Consider the following 23377-nt stretch of genomic DNA (forward strand, 5'->3'; position numbering starts at 1 on the left):
TACAATAGAGTTTCCGCTCATCTTTAGATTTTTCTCTATTACTTACTTTGCATTTCTTTCACTCCTGTGATTTTTTTTTTTCCTTAAAAGTGATTTTCTTTTACTTTAGTGAATCTCCCTTCTTGATTTTTAGTGTGTTAACTTGTCTGACTGGTGAGCTAAAAGTAGGTTAGTTCTTTGTTTCTTTCTTATTTACCGTCCTTTTTCTACCCTGCCATTTAATCATCACTCCAAAGAATTTATGTAACATTGTCAGACTTGCTGCCTGTACTAAGCCATACACCCTCACTGGTAACTGAGGACCAGGTCCACTGACACGTACATAAGTAGGACTTGCATGGAAGCACCAGGTCTTAGAGCTGGAAGGACCTTCAGAATCATCTAGGAAAAGTCCAGCTCTGGTTTACAGCCAAGGAATCCAAGGCCCAAAGCTGCACAGGTAGTATGTAGTTAACTGGGAAAGATGCAGACATCAAGATCTTTGTCGAGTTTTTCTTCTACCCATAACACATACCATGTTGCTTTGCCACTCAGCTAAGCAGTAGCAGAGTGCAGACCTGAACTTGGGTGTTCGGACTCGTTCTCTAAAGCTTGCTCACTGCCTTATACCATGTTGCCTACGTCCCTGTCTTCTACTCGGTGTGGCATTCCCTTCACTCACCCTGAGGAAGTTACTCTTTCTAGATGTGGTTTCTTCGTTTGTAAACTGGAGAAAGCCTAGCCTAAATAAAGAATCTGCAGGATTATTTCAACTGGAAGGCAGGGATTTTTGTGCTCCTGGCAGTAGGCAGTGCTACCACTTTTAAACAATGCCTCGCTGAAGAGCTTGGCTGCTTTCTGAACCTGAGGTGAGAAGCATGTGTACATACAACGTGTATTGCTTTTCCCCATTATCTCATCATTTAGTGTCACAGTTTTGTCCAAGTACAGGGTAGGCCAGGAGCCTTGAAAGTACTTAAACAAAAATAATAGGATAGACCAAGTAATGAAGAGTGTGCATTTTGCTTGCACTTAGGGAATTAGTAACTCCACTTCCTGCCTGTTCCCATTCATTACATTCTTAGTGCCAAAGTGCTTGCTTCAACTTTTAATATCTGTGACAGGCATACATTAGAGAAGCCTTCATTTCCTAAAATAGACAGGCAGCTCAAATGAGGTGGTTTGGGCCCCATATGCTAAGTGATTTTGTGAGCTGCTTTTCAAAGATTCATTTCTCTTTCTTCTTTAGCCATCTTTATGTAGAGTTGGTATAGATTTGAATGATGTCTATATCATAGAGTAGCAAAATCCAGGGAGGTTTATGCTCATAATCAATGAGATTTTAATGGAAAGAAATCATTGGTTATTAGATTTGGAAAAAGCCATGGGATTGTTTTTTAGGGTCTGTGGGTGAGGAGGGTGCCCATCTATTTAGTTACTTTATGAATGAAAAGTTAAGTGGCTTGCCCAACATCGTATTTCACAGTGTTGGTTCATTAACAGGATCCAAACTCCGGGTCTTCCAAATCCTACTCCAGGGTTCCTTCTAAAGCCTTTCGACTTCAGCCATTCTGAGGTGGCTCTATCTGTTCGCAAAATGAAACTGCCCCAAGTTGCTAATAATACAAAGCTCCCTTGTTTCAGTTGCTTTTGGGGTGCCAAGAATTCACCAAGCATTTGACTAGAAAAGATACACCAGCTGTATTTACTTTTGACTTAGTTGTAACATTCATTTGTACCCAGCTCCAGCAAAGCTTACGGATGTTGTTAATGAATTGTTAAATATATATGTGTTCTTGACCCTTAGTCCTTTCAGTTTTTTTGAAGCTCCCTATTTTATAATCACATATTACAGAAGACAACCAGGCATGGAGATGAATAGGGGGAAATGAATTTAGTTTGTCTTCCTGCCTGAAAAGCTGCCCTTCTCAACCTTCTGGAGAAAAGATGGAAAGCATTGTACTCAAAACTGAGGACGAAGTGCCTCTTGCTTGCCATCACGTTGCTGCCTCCCATGAATGAGAGCTAGCCACATATGAGTGAAGATTTCCTCATTTTTGTCAGAAGTATTCATTGATCCCTTCTTTGTGCCAGGTGCAGTCCTAGGTGGTTGAGTGTGTATTGTTGAATAGCAGAACTTGGGCCTGTCCTCTGAGAGCTCTTAGTTTAGCAAGGGTAGCCGCCTGTAAGCAAAACAGTCTATAAATAAAAATGGTGAGAAGGTCTGTGAAAGCAAAGTTCAAAGTAGAATGATAAGGAATAATAGGGATGGAAGCCTGCTTTGGTCTAGTGATCTGGGCAAAGCTTGTGAGGAGCACTATTTAAACTGAAACCCGAAGAGGAGCCTGCCCTGTAAGGAGTCTGAGTTGTAGAATGTCAGTTCCAGGCAGAGGAACCAAGTTCAAAGGCCCTAAGCTCAAAAGAATAACGTTGGAGCTATTTTGGGAATTGAAAGACTAACATGAGGGAGGGGAAGGAAGGACATGAGATGGGGATGGAAAAGCAGACAGGAACCAGGTCATGAGTAATCAGTGTACTTGTCTGTATTGAGTTATTGCCTTGTTAGAAGATTGTTTGCTTTGTATTGAAACCTGTGTGGCATTCTGTGTATTAGAGATAGGTGAACTTCAGTTTGATAACCCCCCAGTCTTGAAAGTAAACCAGATGGGGTAGTGGAGAAGCAGGTGAACCTACCTCATAACACTAAAGGCTTTTTAGTGTTCCCTACGTTTTAGAGTTCTAAAAGTCACAGAACACCACGTCTCTGGCTTAGCCCCAGTTTGCAAAACAGCTGGACCTCTGTCCCTCCACAATCCTCTAAGCCACTTTGGGAAATCCCTGATCACATCTCGTACATTCCCCCTATTGCCAGGTGGCCCCCACTGTGTCACATTCTTTTCCCGTGACTGGGTGAGGGGAGGGCGGCTGTGAGTCCTCAGTTCCCCGTTAACCCCCCTGCCCCCTGGTGTGGACTGGGCTGGCTCACTGCTTATGCCACTGTTGGCCTTGGTACTGCTAGTTCTTGCTTTCTGATAGGCAGTATCTTTATCTGTCCTTTTCTAATCTCTGCTCCAGCATTCCCCAACAGTTGTTTTTGCTGAAATAAGGAGGATATTTCACTTGTGTAACCGTTCTCAAAGGAGTGTTGACTTTATGTTCCCTGTTTATTACAGATACTGTGGTGCTACAAAGCCCCTGTTTTTATTACTATCTCTTTATTCTTGAAACTCAGTTTGAACAGAGGCTGAGAAATGGGCTGGGATAGAAAATAATCTGAAAAGTACTCCTGGCTCCTGATTTAGAATCTTCCCTCCCCCATTTGGATGGAAAATTCAGCCCCTTTTCTCTTGTGTATCTTGCTTAGGAAGCATTTGTCTCTAGAAGACATTTTCATCTTTCTCACTTTAATCCCCAAACTCCATTTTCTTCTTCCCTGAACCTGAGGGAGGTTAGATATGACTGAACCTGAGACTCACAAAACTTAGACTCTCAAGCTAGGATTTTGACTATGACCCCAAACCTTGGGGACAAATGTGTTTTAGAATTTATAACTTTGGGGTTTTAGAATGGAAATATGGCATGCTACTTTAGCACCTTGTAATCAGGTACTATTTCTAAAGTAAACATATTTTACATAAAATAAACATATCCCACATACTAAGTGGGATAAACAAAGAATATAAGTGGTCTCGTGTCAGTTCAGGTTTTACTTCTGAGGAGATTTGCCATAAACTTGGAAGAAGTGTTCAGTTTTTAGACTGATTTTTGAAGTTGGAGATAAAGGATTATGAACCGTAGTCTTGTGTGTGTGCACACCTATATGTGTATATGTGAACGTGGTAGTTAGAATTTCTGGGCTAAATCTGAAGGTATCGTAAAAACTCTTTTAAAAAAAAGTATTCCTTTCCTTCTCCCCTGCCAATTCATCCATTAGAGTTAATGTGATTTCCGTCCTTCTCCATGCCTGTGGGGGCTATCATGGGTGAAGTTGACGATATGGGAGGCTGTATTGGTTCAGCCTAAGTTCTGCATCCCAGTACAGCTACACCATCTGGGATGGACAGATGGACATGCCATGGGAAGACAGCAGGAACCTATAGCAGCTGCTATTCAGAGAGATCAGACACTCTTAGAAATCCCTGCAACTTGACTGTGAGCTGCACTGTGGGTGCCTGGTATGTGACCTCTGCTCACTGAGGTGACTCGCGTGCAGCCTGAAGAATAAAATGTTCTTTTAAGCCAAAACTACAGGCCAAAGTTAAAAACATCAGCTGCAACAGATGCTGCATAGAGGCTCCTCTGCACACTGATAGAGCTGATTCCTTCTTACCCTCTTAAACTCCTTCTTTCTCAGTGTGTAGTGTTAGAATGAAAAGGACAGTGGTTTTATACGTCATATCTGTCGGTATGTATTCATACATACACTTTGCAATACAGAGTATAAGAAAACACAAGCAGAAAACTAGGTGCATGCTGGTCAAGTAAGCCTTTTCTTCTGTAAGATGCTAATTCTTGATCCTTTCAACAAGAAAATGTGATATTTAATCTTCCATCCTTGAACTCCTTATGCAGTACTCCAAGTGGAAAGGGAAATTGGTATATTTTCACTGTTAGAATTTTTTGAACGGTAGCTTGAAAGCTTTAATTTTACTCTATTCACCATTGTTTACATTCTAGAAAATGAAGAAGTCAAGGAAACGACTTTACGAGAGCTTAAAATGCTTCGTACTCTCAAGCAGGAAAACATCGTGGAGCTGAAGGAAGCCTTTCGTCGAAGGGGGAAATTGTACTTGGTGTTTGAGTATGTTGAAAAAGTAAGTCACTAATTGATAGTATGGAGATTTGCCTGATTTTTTTAACTTTTATTTTATTTTTTTAAAATAATCTCTACACCTAGCATGTGGCTTGAACTCATGACCCTGAGATCAAGAGTTGCATGCCCTACCAACTGAGCCAGCCAGGCGCCCCTGCCTGATTTTTTAATTTAGGGTTGTTTCTGGCAGTATTCAAGGAAGTATTATTATCTAGTGTGATTTGTCAATGTACTCAAACTCTTGGTATTTTAAAAATGAAATTATTATCCATAATCATTAGAAGCCCTGAAATGTATTGAAGTATTTTGTGTAATTTAACTCTACAGGGATCATCTTACATTTCAACAGTGAATTAATTTGGCTTCTGATGTTTTAGAATCTGTGTTCAACAAGTAATTTTTAGACTTGGTTCATTTAAGTTAAACCTAGGCAAGGCCTCTGAGAGAGAGACAAGTAAATTGACAATGATGACCTAGGATGACAGAGGTGTGGAAGGCAGCCTGCCAGCATAGGATGGCTGCCTAAATCCGACCTAGAGTGGTGAATGAGTGGGCTCCTCGAGCAGCCTTTTGTGAATTGCCTGTGCTTTGGCTTTAAGGGAAAGAGATGTGCCAGGAGGCATAAGGTGAGGCATGAGGAGGTAGATGCGGCCGCACCTAAGGAATTGGAAGCATGGGAGAAAAGTGGAAAAGTATACACAGTTCAGTTGTTAGCATCCTTGCTTTATATTTTTTTAAATTGGTAACTATTAGTGATCACTTTAATGATATGTAGCCCAGGGGCAAGTGTATGCTACAGTAATCAATATGTATGTCTTTGAATTTCTTTGAGAGCAGCTGTCCTACAGTGGTTGGTTATTGTCCAAAAGTGAAATAATTACCTTAACAAGAGTAGAATAAACTGGAGCCAGGTGGACCTTTTAGAGGTTTCCTTGATGAATGAGTATGTGGCTCCAGATTTCCTGTTACCAAAACAACAGGAAAAATTATTACTTTTATTAAATTTCACTTCTGGAGTACATGTCTTTTTAGGAATCTGCATGATAAAATGAGAAATTTCTAAATTATAAATTGAGGCTTTCTGAAGAAGGTGAAGACTGGAGAGACTTATGTTTACCAGCTGCTTTCTGTGCCATAAATGACAGTGTCATCACCACCATCACCATTACAAAATAGAAAGCAATGTTGCCAAGACGATGGACCAGGAATGTGGCTTTTGACTTAATTCAGCCTTCACAAATTATTTTTCTAATGAAAGTAAATAGACATAGTAACTTCATTTCAAGCAAAACTTGAAGAGTATTATAAGTTTCTCTGTCATTTTAAAACACTGTTCTATGTATCTTTTCCAAAATCTGCTTAAAGGTTTCTTTTTCTTTTTTTTTTTTAAGTGACGACAGATCTTTATTTTTTTGACGGGATGGGTGGGGAAGAGGGAGAGAGAGAGAGAGGCTGCACTCATAGCGTGGTGCCTGACACGGGGCTCGATCCTACAACCCTGAGACCATGACCTGAGCCGAAATCAGGAGTCAGATGCTTAAGCAACTGAGCCACCCAGTCGCCCCTTAAGGTTTCTTTTCCTGTGTCAATTTAGGTATTTTCCTAAGGGACCTTCCCCACCAAAATTAAACTGAAATTTAATACTTCTCAAAAAGTTATAAAAAAGGACTGTTGTAAAAATCAGAAACTCTTTATATTATATTTTAGTTGTCAAGAATAATCGTGCAGTTTGCAGTATTCACTGCCAAATAATGAAATTCTGACAGATCTATTTCAGTTTGTCTTTTTTAAAATTTCTGTTCTGCTCAGGGTGGTAGTTCACGATTAATAACAATTTAGTATGAACAAATGGGGAAATCACCTCTGTGTACCAGTTTGTATGTCTGAGATCTCTTTGCTGTTAAGTGGCAGGGCTGCTCCCAGAGCTCCCATATGTGTCCCTCTAGGCCTGGGTTCTTGCCCTGACCCTGTGGTTTTTCAGTGGAAGGTGACCTCCCATCAGCGGCAGTGCCCAACGATTAATAGAGTCTCAAGAGGGCAGGAAAGTGATGCTCTCAAAGGTAGGGGGTTGTTAGAGATACAGGATGACAGTGGCTTAAATAGATATTTCCTTCTTCCTCACATATAAATACAAAGGTATGTGGTACCTGGTATGGTAACTCTGCTCTGTAGCCATAGGAGACCTAGTTTCGTCTGCCTTTCTGCTCTACCGCCCCTGAGATGTTGCCCTTGTTCTCAAGGTCAAGATTAAGCTCCAGCTGTCACATTCCATCGGCCAGGATTTAGTTTCATAGCCACCCTAGCTGCGAGGCAGAGGGGAAATGTACTCTTCATTCTCAACACCTGTGCATCCACTTACAAATTGTATTACTATGGGTTAAAGGAAGAATGGATATTGAGGGACATTCTTCCCAGCCACTGAATTTAGAGTGTAATATGAAATGAGACATACAGTTTATTTTCTATATTGCAAAACTGTCTTATTCCTCGTTTGGACCTCCTGTGGTCCATTTGGGACCTCCTATGCATTTGTTAATTGAAAAAGGCAGTTTAAGTGGAGAATCATTAAAAAATGATGCATACATACTTCAGACATTTTAACTTAAAATATATCAATGTATGTTCATTTACTACTCTTTGGGGTAGGGTCAGGGCCTTTCGAGTATCTGTCTTCTTATTGGAGTTCTGATGAGTCTTTCTTAAGTACATCATACCCACAATGCAACAACTCTGATAGCCTGTGAGAGCATCTTTAAAGTGACGCAAAAGCTTAAAAGTATTATGAAGCAGTCTCAGTGCAGAATCCTTATCGCATCACCATTATCCCCTGCCGGCGTTTACAGTTGCGCTCACATTTGATGTGGCAGCAGTATGTTTAGTGGCTTTCCTTCATTAAGTCTTTCCAAAGTATTAAACTTTGTTTTCTGATAAACAGCAACTCTCTTTATTTAAAACATTATTTCATTGGTGTATATGATATTTAATTGTATTAAAATAACAAGTGCATCAGTTATAAATAGGTATGAGAGTGTTATAAACAAACAACTGATTGTGTGTATGCAGCTCAACTGGTGGGAACAAAACTGTGAAGTTGTGTTAGCGCAAGCAGGTTTTCGAACTCTTTGGTCTTACAACTCCAGCACTCCTAACATTATTGGAAAGCCTTAGAGCTTATTATATATGTGGGTTTTATCTGTTAATATTTATCATATTATGAGTCAAAACTGAGCAATATAAATTATTAATTCATTTAGGAATAACAATAATAATCCCATTACCTGTTAACATAAATATGGTTGTGGGTCATTCTTTCAAGTAAGAAACGGTGTTCTGCCAAAAGCAGCTAGTTGAGCTTGCAGCTCAATCACGCAAGTGATTTTCTTCAAGACAACCATCTTGCTTTGTTATGTAACAGAAGTGCTTTGTGTGTATTCTTCATTTTACCATATAGATTCCTAAAAAGACACCTACTCAAAAGTTGAAATTTAATACAAGCAATAATTTTACTGCTTCATCAAAGAAAGACATCCTTAATTAAAACTGGCTTTTCTTCTTTTTATTTTTTTTAAACTGCGAGCGTGTAGCATTGATTTATGCTAAGGTGCCCCCAGTTCACCCATCCTTGCTTTGAGTCATCAGTGTAAATACAAACACAGTGAAAGAGCCAACGAGCTGAGTGTTGCTATGAATATAGTTTTGACTTTATGGGCCTTCTGCAAGATCTGGTAACCACCTCCAAGAGATCCACAGATCCTGCTTTGAGACCTGCTTTCCTAGATGGTCGTCTACAAACAATAAACTCCAATCATGCTGTGGACCTTAGTATTGTACCTACAGAGGCAATGGGAAATGGGTGGTTAATGTGGAAATTCAGTGGAGACTGGTTAAGTGGATTTTCAACTTAATAAAAAAATTTTACATGAATTTTAGACTCCAGACTAAGAGTTTCAGACCTTGGTTTGTTGGGAGTCTGTCAATGTTTATTTCAGCAAGATTTTCTGGCCTGTCTTAATTTTTGTACTGATTGCATGGATCACTCCTAATCTTAGGGAGCATTTTCTTTTAAGTATATTTTCCAGGTGTTCCAGAAATATTTTCAAGGCCTGATTTTTATTACAAGGTTCTAGTAAACATACATAGGAGGCTGGGTTAAAATGACTGTTTCCCCCCTCCTTTTTACATTACAGCATCTTATCTCTACTTTGTATTGCTTTTCCCTTGAGGTTATTCTGAAGTGATACCTGAAAGGTTTTACGGAGAGTGGAAAGTGCCAGGGTTATTATTTGGGGAAGCACTGGGGAGTAGTAAAAATGGAATTTCTCTTAAAAGAGAACTTTGATTTAATACAGTATTCTGCTTCTGCATGAAAAAGATAGTAGGTGGAAAACAAAACAGTTGTTGAAAATGCATGCATATATTGGGTGAATTTTCATCCAAGATGCTTGCTTATCCGTCTATCTATCTATCTAAGATTCTATTCATTTATGAGAGAGAGAGAGCAAGGGTGCACAAGCAGGTGGAGTGGGAGAGGGAATAGCAGGCTTCCCACTGAGCCGGGAGCCCAATGTGGGGCTCGATCCCAGGACCCCGGATCATGACCTGAGCTGAAGGCAGATGCCTAACCGACTGAGCCACCCAGGTGCCCCTAAGATGATTTTTAAAATTGTTAATACATGATTTATGGGTCTACCTTATTTGTGGAGATTAATGATTCCCTATTTAATTTTTAGAATATGCTTGAATTGCTGGAAGAAATGCCAAATGGAGTTCCACCTGAAAAAGTTAAAAGTTATATCTATCAGTTAATCAAAGCTATTCACTGGTGCCATAAGAATGATATTGTCCATAGAGGTAAGTATGCAATTTTTGAAATGAAAAATATTAAGAAAACCTCAGAGTTAACATTGAAATATTTTACATATTACTGTTTTAAGAGTATTTCTATGAGCACTGACATTCCACTTAAATACATTTTGAAAGTACAGCATATGAGATGTCGTTCACCTTCCAAGTCTCCTCCTGTATCACCAAAAGGATGGATTGCAAGTTTATTTGGATATTATGGTGAGATCTCTGTTTGTATAACCAGATCTGTTCTCAACTTTAGAAATGCCTAGGGATATATATAAAGAACTCAACAAATAGGAATTTTGAAGCTTACCTTGGGTAAAAAGAGCAAAGGGATGTTCTCTGTTGCCTTTTGGTCCTGCTGGTAGACCAGAAAATGTGAAACCACCTAGAATAAGGCTTTAAAGGTGCTCACTGACCCCCACTGACAGTCACCTCCCATTCCCTCTTAAACCAACCACCTCTGGTATATATACCAAATTCAATTCTTGAATTTCCCTACCCATTAGTGAGAAGAGCCCGTTGCAAGTTGTAGGCATGATTAACCTTGCATAAATGTCATGCGTATGCTTCCATAAACTGTTAATATTTTGTCCTTTATTGCTGTGTGGTGGGTGGTTTATAGTACTAAAGGGGAAATTACTTTCTCAGCATGGTTTTTGCTTCTACACTATTTATCTTCTCCTGATAAGCTCTCTTGAATTCCAGACTTTTACAGTAATGGGATACATACTGATAAAATAATGGAGCCAGAAGATGTTTATCAGAAAATGTTACAATAGCTACTTCTTATCTCTGAATTATCAGATAAATGAATACCTCATTTTAATTAACCTATACAAACACACAAACATATCACTTTAAAAATAGTCTCACTTTAAGAATAGCTTAAAGGTCATGTGAAAAATGCCAACTCCTAGTATATTTAGAAAAAGACATTTTATATATTTTTTGGATTTGACTTTCATATCACTTACCTTATCCAGGTTGTTGGTGGTACAGAGAGATCTCCAACTCAACTACATGTCTAGTGTCTAGAGTAATGATACTAATAGCAGTCTATACCACAATATGAAGCTATTAATACGGAACTGATTTAGCTGCATTTCTAAAGTGTTCCTGTGATTTGGTTAAGTATATGGTAATAAATCAATGATTGTGAATTAGCAGTAGAAACCATGATTCTGAAATCTTCAGATTTTCCTCCTGTCTTCCCTTTTTCCATTTTTACCTCTGCCATCTGATAGAGATGATAGGTACTCTAAAAATAGGATTGTGAGATGCCTCCCAAAGCAGGAATTAAATAGCATTTTCTGTGTATTTCTACTCAGCTCCCACCACATCTTCTGAAGATCCATGGAAAAAATGAGAAATCTTGTCTTGACTCATCCAGTATAACTTCGGCATTACACATTTATAATTATGAACCACACAGAAAAGCTAAAGAGATATGTAAATATAGACATTATATAGAAAATCACAACAAATTCTAATTTTTATGTAGTTTTTCCTCTAGTAAATATAATGCTAGGTACTTATATGTGTTTTTAAGGTATCTTGTGGGTGTGAACATTTTTAAAATATTCTATCTCTGAAAATTTTATATTCTGTCTCCAAAAACTTATGTTACTAATACTTTATAAAGTAGAATAGTTCCTTGAAATGTGGTGACCTAGATTCAGTGATTCTTAAATTCCTTTCCGAGATCACATTAATACCTTTGCGATTTAAAGGGAAAAATATTTTTTACATTGTGGGTCTTCATGTTTCTCAAAAAAAAAAAAAATTAGTTGAAACTTTTATGAATCAGCAAAAAATGTGTTACCCTGCTTTTCCCTGTCACAGGTTTCTATTCATATTACTCTGGATATTTCTTTTTTTCTTTCTTTTTTTTAAGATTTTATTTATTTATTTAACACACAGAGAGAGATCACAAGTAGGCAGAGAGGCAGGCAGAGACGGGGGGGAAGCAGGCTCCCTACTGAGCAGAGAGCCCAACGCAGGGCTCAATCCCAGGACCCTGAGATGATGACCTGAGCTGAAGACAGAGGCTTAACCCGCTGAGCCACCCAGGCATCCCTACTCTGGATATTTCTAATTAGATGCCGTTATAGTGATCCAATAGTGTCAATCAGCAGTCCATGGAACATTTTTTAATAATTGTTTTTTCATCTTTATACTTCAGATATAAAGCCAGAAAATCTCTTAATCAGCCACAATGATGTTTTGAAACTGTGTGATTTTGGTAAGTTAAAAAGAAATTGAGCCCTGTAAGTAGAATTAATTTAATATAACACATAGGTAGCTTTTAAAGGCTTATTAAAAGGGTTTTGTTTTGTTTTGTTTTTTTAATGTTTTGACTTCAGTTAGCAGAGCAATATTCTGTTGGGTCATGTGTTGAAAAATGGATGGTTAGGTAAATACTATACACTCTTTGCATAGTGTTGTCTACTCTTTAAAAATTCATAATGCAGTATTTGTTTAATGAGAATGCAAAGCAAATAGATGCATGTGTATATATTCATAAACCCAGTACTTAATGATTCCAAAAATCCAGTTTTCTATGAAACACTACTATGCCTTCTGTTTTGGGTATGATAAAAGAATATTTTTGAGGTATTTTAAACATTGATAGAAATTATTTTAGGTATGATCATAAACTAACAATATGCATAGGTAAATACATATATATCATGCATGTGCAATGGTTACATACCTATAAATGTCAAAGACATTTTTAGAGCAGTTCCATTTATTCCCTTTAAATGTTCAATGAATGAGATTAGTAATTGATGTTTAATATTCCATCTCCTGGTTGAATGTATAAGGAAGCCTTTTTTTTTTTTTTTTTTAAGATTATTTATTTGACAGACAGAGATCACAAGTAGGTGGAGAGGCAGGCACAGGGGTGGGGGAAATGCAGGCTCCCTGCTGAGCAGAGAGCCCGATGCGGGGCTCGATCCCAAGGCCCTAGGATCATGACCTGAGCCGAAGGCAGAGGCTTTAACCCACTGAGCCACCCAGGTGCCCCTATAAGGAAGCTTTTGAATTGTACTCTCTCCTAGTAGAAAATTGTGCATTCGTTTCCATATATATAAAACTGTATTAAGTGCTATTAAAAATTAAAGTTGAAATAATTCAGGAAAGTTTTAAAACTATAGATTAGGGTCCTTAAGTTCTGAGTCACTTAAAAAATCTTTTGTCTAATCTGTATGCTGAAAAATAACTACTTGACTTAGTGTTATTTTTCATATGTTCAAGTATAATCGTTAAGTATAATGTAAACTCTTACATATAAGTGAGAATTCATCTCCTTTCATAAGCAAGAGTTAGATTAGTACCTCGGAGGTAGATTGAACAAATGAGAAATAGAAGCCTTCTAAGAATGCACTGTATGAAGGACCACTTTTCTCCAGTGTGGCTGTTAGAAGCAAGTATAACTGTTTTCCCTCAGTGTTTGCAAAGAATTTGAATATTATGAACCTGCTTGCCTGAGAAAAAAATGTTTTGTAGGACTTAAATTTTTTTATACTATTTATAGGGAATATTGCAAAGGAGAGTCCTGCTTTATTTTTTTTATTAACATATAATGTATTATTGTTTCACAGGTCTGTGAATCATCAGTCTTACACAATTCACGGGACTCACCATAGCACATACCTTCCCCAGTGTCCATCGCCCAGCACCCCCATCCCTCCTACCCGCCCTCTCCGCCAGCATCCCTCAGTTTGTTTCCTGAGATTAAGAGTCTCTTTTGGTTTGTCTCCCTCCCCAGTCCCATCTTGTTTCATTTTTCCTTCCCTTCCCCCATGAACCCCTCCTCTGTCTCTCAAATTCCTCATATCAGAGAGATCATATGATAATTGTCTTTCTCTGATTGACTTATTTCGCTCAGAATAATACCCTGTAGTTCCATCCACATTGTTGCAAAATGGCAAGATGTCGGTTTTTTGTTTTTGTTTTTTGGATGGCTGCATAGTATTCCATTGTATATATGTAGACCACATCTTCTTTATCCATTCATCTGTTGATGGGCATCTAGGTTCTTTCCATAGTTGGGCTATTGTGGACATTGTTGCTATAAACATTGGGCAGCACGTGCCCTTTCAGATCACTACATTTTTATCTTTAGGGTAAATACCCAGTAGTGCGATTGCTAGGTCATAGGGTAGCTCTATTTTCAACTTTTTGAGGAACCTCCATGCTGTTTTCCAGAGTGGCTGCACCAGCTTTCATTCCTACCAGCAGTGTAGGAGGGGTCCCCTTTTTCCGCATCCTCACCAACACCTGTAGTTCTTTTCCTGACTGGTTAATTTTAGCGATTCTGATTGGTGTGAGGTGGTATCTCACTGTGGTTTTGATTTGTATTTCTCTGATGCCGAGTGATGTTGAGCACTTTTTCATGTGTCTGTCGGCCATTTGGATGTCTTCTTTGCAAGTCCTGCTATATCTTATAAAGTGCTTGGAAGAATAAGAAAGAAATATCGAAATACAGCTGTTTAAAAGATTTTGACCTTGACATTTTTAGCACTCTCTTAGTATTATGATTTTCAGGAATATTTCTGGTTCTATTTCTTGCTTCCTATCCATAATTGTGACTACCATCAAATACTGAGATTTTGTGCCCCTCATGCTTCCTTTACAATGTATCCATGATTCTGTGGGTTGATGATCTGCTTAAACCCCCAAATTACTGAAATTTGTAAACAAATTGTAAATACAAATGTGATGCCTATAGAATGGTTAATAATAGGGGAAGGTATCCCTGATGTGGCATCATTTCTTCTCTTTTCTATTTTTTTTTTTTAAAAGAATTATTTATTTATTTGAGGGAGGGAGGGAGGGAGAGAGAGAGAAAGAGAGAGTGTGTGTGTGTGTATAGGGGCAAAGGGAGAGGGAAAGAGAATTCTCAAGCAGACTTCCCTCTGGGCACGGAGCCAGACTCAGGGCTTGACTCCAGGACCCTGAGATCATGACCTGAGCCAAAATTAAGAGTCAGAAACTTAACCAACTGAGCCACCCAGGCACCCCCGGCATCATTTTTTAAAGGAAAGACAATTTGAAGTGGTAAGGAAATTTCACATGGCTGCACTGCATGTGGTTCTTTGTACCCTATGCGTCCCCAGTGATCACGTCTCAACTGCTTTCCCTCTATAGCACTGGGCTCCTTTGTCTATCTTAAAGAATCCCATTTGAAAATAGGAATATTTCTTCCAATTTTTTACTCTAATGTTTTACCCCTAATTTTAATGTTCTGGTTCTCTCTGACTATCCATAATGCTTTTGGTGTGTTAGGTGGGTAATTAGCTTACCTACTGGCTTAGTTTTTGGCCCCAAAATCTTTTGAAAGGGTTTGGAGGGAAAATAATTATCGATAGAGTCTGTAAGTAATTAAGGTACCCCTAATATGCTTCTCTGTCACATTAGGAGATGAAAATAATTTTGGCCTGCTTAGTTTCCATTATTGCCAACCATTAGTTGTCTACATAATGGCTAGAGCTGATCAGCAACCGTAGATCTACAAATACTAATGTTAAATCCCACAAATCAGAATATAATGACTGGCTCAGAGTGTTTGCCTTTGGCTCAGATCATGATCCCGGCATTCTGGGATCGAGTCCCCCGTCGGGCTCCCTGCTCAGTGGGGAGTCTGCTTCTCCCTCTCCGTGATCCCCCCCCTTCTCTCAAATAAATAAGTAAAAAACCTTTGGGGGAAAAAAAGAATATAATGACCATCTGTGACAGGGTATTTTAGCTTGGACTTGGGCTCTTATAGGGACTTCATTTTGTTCCTCAGATTTACATTTCTCGAGGGAGCTGACTTAAAAGTATGCTCTGGATGCTTATATATGATGACTTCCAAAATACTATTTCTTTAATATAGGAGGAGATGGGTTTTTTTAGTGAATACACTATATGTTAACTGATATACGAATGGACTAACATTTTAAAAATAATGAAGGGACCATTAATAAATAGCCCATTCAGTAACAGTCATTGTGTTCTTTTGATATTCCTTTAAAATATTACTAGCACTGAAATACCTTGCCAACATGATGTTCTTATTTCTTTTTCACAGTTATACCTTTGGGGTTTTCTGTCTTTCAGGTTTTGCTCGGAACCTATCAGAAGGCAATAATGCTAATTATACAGAATATGTGGCCACCAGGTGGTATCGGTCCCCAGAACTCTTACTTGGGTAAGTTACCTTCCCCAGATAAAATGACGTTTATATATCTGCTGATCATATGTCATTAGGTTTGGGATCATCTATGGAAGATAAGAACTTTAGTTAATTAAATACCAGTTAACCTCTTACAGTATAACAAGCCACCCAAAAGCTTAATGGTATAAAACAAACTCCATTTTATTTGCTCACAATTCTGGATGCCAGTGATTTGGGGAAGTCAGTAATTAAAGTTCAGCTGGATTGTTCTTCTCTTGGTCTCAATGGGAATCACGCAGGTAGCTGCAGTCACTCAGTAGATCATTTGGAGGATGGTTGGTTTATGAGGCCTTGGGTGGGACAGACCATCTCTGTTCCATGGAGACTCATCCTCCAGTGGGCAAGTCCAAGTGGCTTCATGTGATAGCCGAAAAATTCGCTGCAGCAACTGGGCAAGCCTCAATGCAAAGGTGGTTTTCAAGCCTCTGTTAGCCTGGTTTTCACCTCATTGGCCAAAACCTGTTACATGGCCAAGCCCTGATTCAAGGGATGAAGAAATAAACTCGATCTCTTGCTGGGAGGACTGGCCTATCTGTTGGTTCATTCATTCATTCATTCATTCAACAAGCAGTTATCAAGTGTCTCTTATATCCAACTACTTTGCCAGAAACATGGTATAAATATTGAAGCAGTTGCCAATTTTCTTCTGAATAGAGAAACCTTGTTTGATGATAAATGGCTACTCAAACACACCACATTGTTGATTTTCTCAGCAACATCACATCCATCCACTTTGTGCCCACCCTTCCACTTTCAGTGCTTTCACTCATCTGTTAACCCCAGAAAAGGGTTTTCTGCTAAGATTCTTCTTTTCTTTTTAGAAACTTGAGAACCTATGAAGGATCCTATCTTCCTGAACTCTATTACATAGTTATATGAATAATCCTGTATTACCTTAGTTGTAGTATTTTCTTATTTTCCATACATTGTATTTCCTTCTTGGGGACCATCCAAGAATGAAGAAAGAAGGCAAACTCTGCAAATAAAATGAGATATGGTGGTGATGATGACTGGTACTCTTATTATAGGTTTCATCTCTTTAGTATGCGAGACATATATATGGGGGTCATGAGAAATTTAATTTTTAAAGGTTTTATTTATTTATTTGTTTATCTTAGAAAGAGAGCTCAAGTGGGGGCAGGGAGCAGAGGAAGAGAGAGGGCGAGAATCTCAAGTAGACTCTGCACTGAGTGTGGAGCTTCACGCAAGGCTCGATCCCATGACCCTGAGATCTTGGCCTGAGCTGAAATCAGGAGTCAAGACACTGAACCTACTGAGCCACCCAGGCATCCTGAGAAATTTAATTTTTAAAAGATATTTCTTATATAGTAGGAGTACAAATTTCTCTGTGTGTATGTGTGTGTGTGTTTTAAGATTTTATTTATTTGACACGGGAGAGAGAGAGAGAGATTGGAAGTAGGCAGAGAAGCAGGCACAGAGAGAGGCAGAAGCAGGCTCCCTGCTGAGCAGAGAGCACAATGCGGGACTCGATCCCAAGACCCTGAGATCATGACCTGAGCTGAAGGCAGACACTTAACCCACTGAGCCACCCAGGCGCCCCTCTGTGCTTTTTTTGTTGTTGTTGTTGAAGATCATCATGACTGTATGTGTAAGTTACTCACTTGAGGGTTTATTTTGATATTCACAATTTCCCAGTGTCTGTTAACCATCTGATGGTAATTCTTGATTCATTGCTGACATAGAGTGTATAAGAATGTATGGATACCAGTTACTGGAAGTTTTCCTTTTTTTTTTTTTTTTTTTTGAATCAAAAGCTTGCTTTATCTTGGGAAACAAATGGTGGTTAGTCACTTTATTATTTCTCTTTGTGTGGATAGATTTTAGAATTTCTGTGCGAATTTTTAAACTTGGTTTTTTGATTGATTTTCTTTTGTGTTTGTCTTTGTTTCTTTTTCTGTGTACCTCTGTCTGGACTTAATGAGATGCATAATCCATTTTCTTTGGGGAGGGTTTTGGAATTTGAGTTTACTGGGCAGATTTGCCAAAGGAGAAATGAGTATGAAGTAGATCATTCTTAGAACACCATCCAAGGAGTCATGTATGGTTGAGGACTTTTTATGATACGATTTTGTCTATATGATGGCCCCAATGAGTTCATTCTGAGGACAACCTTATTATAGACCTTCAGAGAGTATTTGCTGCCTAATAATACCTGTCAGAAAACTACAGTTATGTTTAGAGATGTGTGGGAGCTACCAAAAATAGATAGGACTCCAATTAATTGGGGCCAAATTATATATTGCTAATTAAATGATTGTCAAGTACTAGTTGAAGAACCATATATTATTTGTGTAAAAATCCCATTGAAATCAGTTGATAGTTGGTTAATATTAAGATTTTACATTTTTGTACATTCTTAAGACTTTGTCCTTGACATTCAAAATAGTTCCAGCTGCATAAATTATTCATATCCGTTGACAGAAGAAAAATAGCATGATCTGGGTATGTAGAGATTTTTTGTAAGTTTCTCCATCTAGCACAAGTTTTTTCTTTTATACATGTATTAGAGAAAGATCAGAATCCTTCCCTCCCCAACAAGCTACAAAAGAAAATATACATGAAGTTTCCTAATATGGTCCTTTACGTTTTTGTGGGAATGAAATGAGATAAAGAAAATACTGACTTTCAGTTGTAATGACTTACTGTCCTAGAAACATTTCTGTATAGTGTTAACAGTGCTTTAATTTAGAGTATCTGTTAAAAGTTTTGTATTACTGCTGTATCATTATGACATTCTAGAATTTCATCCTGTGGTTTTTTCAAATACTTTATCTTACCCTTCTTTTAACTTTTTTTTTTTTTTTTTTTTTAATTTCTTTAGAGAAAGAAAGACAGCATGAGCAGGGGAAGGGGCACAGGGAGGGAGTAAGCAGGCTCCATGCTGTTATATGGAGCCTGATGTTGGACTCGATCCCACAACCTCGAGATCATAACCTGAGCCAAAAGCAAGAGTTAGACACCCAACCGACTGCGCCACCCAGGCACTCATGGCTTTCCCTTCTTAAAATTTGGATTACTTGTGTTTGAAACGAAATAAAATATGGTTTCTTTGTCTGCCACATATAATTTGATTTAAGACTATAGATATTGGGGCATACATATAAAGCTTTTTTTGGAGTACTTAGGTTTTCACATATAGCCTCCATTTATTAATAACAGAGCCCTCTGCTAAACTTAGATCCTAGAGGAGAACTATAAACCCCTAAGGAAATGGAAAAAAGATGCTTTGAGGCAAATAGTTATCATAAAGCTCCATATACACAGGGTACAAATAGTTTTAGGTAAATAATACTATAGAGCTTAGCCCACTCTTAGTTATTAGAAATTGTGATTCTGGGCAATCAGAAGTTAAATAGTACTCAGTGTTTATTGTTTAAGAAGACACGTTGAGTCAGTAGTACATTTTAATAGACTGATCTCAAAAAATGGATGAGGTATAACTTTTTGACATTTTAAGAGCTAAAGGATAATTACCTAGAAAATGCATTTCTTGGAAGCATTTGATTTTCCAGGTGCAGTGTTAACTCATCAGACATGTGTACTGTATTAGGGTTTATTAAGCCATTCATGTTCAAGATATGCCCAGATGTGAGTAGATTCCAACTTAGTTTATACCTACTAAATTATTATTAAACTATTGGTTTTGTTAGCATAGTTTTATTTACTTGTGCTCTGAATTTTTTCTTGGATATCCATAATTCCTTTTTTTCAGCCTCATTTGTAGTTCCTTAAATATATGAATTGCTTTAAATTATGAATCTGTTCAAAATAATTTGGAAATTATTAAAATGTATTTCTTCATTTGCCAAGACAATTTCTCCCTTTGCCTTTCAGAGCTCCTTATGGAAAGTCTGTCGATATGTGGTCAGTGGGCTGTATTCTTGGGGAGCTTAGCGATGGACAACCTTTATTTCCTGGAGAAAGCGAAATTGACCAACTTTTTACTATTCAGAAGGTGCTAGGACCACTTCCATCCGAACAGATGAAGCTCTTCTACAGTAATCCTCGATTCCATGGGCTCCGGGTAAGAAGCTTTACTAAAACTCCAAACGAATCAATACAGCAGTATTTAAATCATTGTTCATTGCACAATGGAATGCTAAGCTGTCCATTGAATACTCTTCCCTTTCCCAATACAATGCTTATAATCCCCATTATAGTATTTTATTTTTGAATCTTCTATAGAATTGTGAATTTTAAGAAATATTTTGAATTTGAAAGTGGAAGCTGGTAATGTTTTTCCTAATTGATAAGTTCCAATTTTGCAAACCCTGTTTTAGCATATGCATTATTACAGTTTACACTTTGGTTCTCTCAGAATGTTTCTTTGTCTAAAATATTAAGCATCCCCAAAGGATATGAAAATGTAAAAATGACTTGCTTATTTGAACAAACGTTTGTAATGATTTGAAGGAGAATATGAATCCTTGCATTCTATAGATTTAAAGGTTGTGTTCTAGCATGTATTTCTTTTCTGTTGACAGTGAAACATCAGATCTTCTTTTCAAACTAGTATATTGTCTCGGGCAGCCTTTTCTAGGCGTGCTAACTTTGTACAAAACTTGTTTTCAGAGAATATGCTTGAAGAGGGTCTTAAGGTAGAAACTTTCCCCAGATGAGAGATAAGCAACTTATTACAGTAGCCAGACAGAGGCTGCTTCTCTCTTCCATCTACCCCAAAAGCTACTTTTTTAGTTTTCAACTACTCTGGGCTAACATGCCAATTGGTGACCATTAGGAGAACGCTAAAATATGCTCACTGCCATTTTCTTTCTTTCTCTTAAATGCATGATTCTCAAACCATGTTTTCTTGAGTTTTGCTGAGCACTTCATTTTTTCTTTAGACTTTCTGGACCTCCGTTCATTCCACTTTGAGGCACATCCCCTCCTCACACATGAGCGCCCAACATGGTGCCCACTCCTCTCTCTCCAAACTCCCACCACGCTTTTCTTTGCTTTTCTTTGACTTCTAAAAACATTTTAGGACTTTTCCAGCTTCATGGATTTGGGATTTGTGGTCCCTTCTCACTTTGTAAATCTCAGCTCCAAGAATGTCCCCTTCTCTGATGCCACCAACATACTGCCCCCACCCTCCTCCTAGTGTCTCCCATAGCCCTTCCCCCCCTTTTTCCATCCAGCACTTCCCCTGGTATGTAGTTGTGTTGTTTATTTGTTTACTTGTTAATTATTAACGGTTGAGTTCTCAACTACTAGAGTATAAACTCCCCGATGGCAGAAATCTTGTTTTTCCACTGTTATTTCCAGCATCTGTAGCAGAGTCCAGCACATCTAGTTAGGGACACATTGAGTACTTGAATGATGGATTGAGCCAATTTGTGTCATCAGCACTCAAGCTCAACTGCACCTCCCTTCTCTATGTCTCTAATGCTTCCTTCACCCTTAGCACCATTTTACCTGAACTATTGACGATCACTCCTAAATGCATCTCTCCAACGTCTTCACTTTAGTGTTTTCACATTGCCTTTGCGATAATTGTCCTTCAGATTGCACATTCAGTTGTATCTCCTTTGTGTTTGGAAACCTCTTTGGGATTGCTTACATTTAAACTCCTTAGGCGGTAACATTAAGAACCCCTTGCTCTTAGCCCTCCAACTTTATCTGCCACTCATTCCCACCATTGCCCCTTGCTTGTCAACATATTGAACTTCTCACATTTCCTTGACATAATGCTCCTACAAGTGCTGTGTTTTCATTTCTATGGTGCTCCTAGTACTTGCTCTACTTCGTGGAAAGCTCTTCCTCTTCCTTCTCCCAGACTGAGGTCAAGTGTTCTCCCTCCAGGAAGCCTTTCTGGACTCCTCCACGGAGTGGGTGACTCCCCCTTCCGTGTTCCAGTAGTGCTCGTTGCCATCTCTTTTAAATAGCTGTGTTCAAAAAAAATACGTATCTTACTGAACTGATGAATTCCTTGAGGAAATGAACTACCATGTCCACCAGTAGATTCATAGCACATCTAGAGTGGTGCCTAGCAGGTTGAATAATAATGAGTGATTGAATTTTTTTTTTTTAAAGATTTTATTTATTTATTTGACAGACAGAGATCCCAAGTAGTCAGGCAGGCAGAGAGAGAGGGGTGGGAATCAGACTCCTTGCTGAGCAGAGAGCCCAAGGTGGGGCTCGATCCCAGGACCCTGAGATCATGACCTGAACCGAAGGCAGAGGCTTAACCCACTGAACCACCCAGGCGCCTCTGAATGATTGAATATTTGACCTCAGGATTTTAATAGTAACTTCTGGAACATCAAGCTTGGCCTGCTGGCTGCCTGTTCTTTGCCTGGTTAAAGAGACTCCATGCTGGATTGCCTGAAGAGAGTGTAAACAGATGTGTTATGGGACCTGACCTTAATAACTTATAAACTAGCCGAAGAATTAAGATGTTTGTGCATGAAATAATCAGAAAGCAATATGACTTAAAATAAAACGCCTCATTCTTTACTGCGTTGCACTGTTTTCTAATACATATCTCAGTATGGCTGAGACCGTGAGAGTGTTAAACATTCTGGAAAGTTAGAAATCATAGTTGGCTGGACTCATTAGAGGAAGATTTATAGAAGATTTGAAATTTGTTGTGGATATGAAGAATGAGTAGCTTTGGGTTAGATAGGCCAAAAGAAGGATCTCTTTCCCTCATTTGTGTGTGGTCCGTTTTGTTCACAGACCTCCTCACTAAATAGTAGTATCTGTAAAACGCTGGGTAGCACATGACAGCACCGCTTATAAATAACCTTCAGAGAAATTGCTGCTTCCGTGTTACTTTGATTTTTATAAACTTTAATATTTTTACAATTTAGTCTGAACGTGTTTGTGGTCTTTTAACTAAATTAGATTAATCTTTTTGGAGGTTTAACATCATTTGAGGGGAATGTCTTTCTTTATCATTTTGTTGGGGAATATCTGTGAAAGATAGCTAAGCATGTAGAGTGTGGGAACTGGAACTTCCGTGAGTTACAGACTCACCGGTGACTAGTCCAGTGTTACTGGCATTTTGATTCAGTTATGTAGAGAGTCAACAAGATGTTGCTCTTTTGGTATGCTTTATTTTGAAAAAGTTAACAATTGCTGTCCCATAGTCTAGGGCATAGACTCTGGAGTTAGACTGCGGGGTTTCATAGCCTGGCTCCATATTTCTTACATGAATGACTTTGGCAAGTTTCTTGTGCCTTGGTTTCTTCGTGTAGAAAATGCTGATAACAGAAGTACTACCCTTTGGGGTTGTTGTGAAGGTTAATTGTTCTCTGTAATATGCCCAGACCAGTGCCTGACACATAGTAAGAGCTTGCTAAAGACATACTCTCGTTGTGTTGTATTGTTCAAGTGATTAAGAAAGAAAAACTACTCGTTGGGCTATAATTTAAATTTCTATGCTTGAGTTTTGGTTATATGTTGAATTATCACATGAGAATGGTAGATTTCATCCAAAAGCATATAAATTAATTTTTTAACTTAGTTTGGTCATTTTTTATCATAAT

The 23377-nt window shown here is 38.4% G+C and overlaps 1 protein-coding gene across 5 annotated transcripts in view; it reads left to right on the plus strand.

Annotated features, from left to right (window-relative positions):
• CDKL5 (cyclin dependent kinase like 5) overlaps window positions 1-23377 on the plus strand; it is a 225304-nt gene that overhangs the window by 144246 nt on the left and 57681 nt on the right. For all 5 annotated transcript variants that reach the window (XM_032840834.1, XM_032840837.1, XM_032840835.1 and 2 more), the window contains 5 exons: window positions 4657-4793; window positions 9523-9643; window positions 11826-11885; window positions 15749-15839; window positions 19722-19911. In XM_032840834.1, the coding sequence (XP_032696725.1) occupies window positions 4657-4793; window positions 9523-9643; window positions 11826-11885; window positions 15749-15839; window positions 19722-19911 (599 nt within the window). The remainder of the gene's footprint in view (window positions 1-4656; window positions 4794-9522; window positions 9644-11825; window positions 11886-15748; window positions 15840-19721; window positions 19912-23377) is intronic.

The sequence above is a fragment of the Lontra canadensis genome, unplaced genomic scaffold, assembly GCF_010015895.1.
Source record: "Lontra canadensis isolate GAN:19392208 unplaced genomic scaffold, GSC_riverotter_1.0 scaffold116, whole genome shotgun sequence".
Lineage (NCBI taxonomy): Eukaryota > Metazoa > Chordata > Mammalia > Carnivora > Mustelidae > Lontra > Lontra canadensis.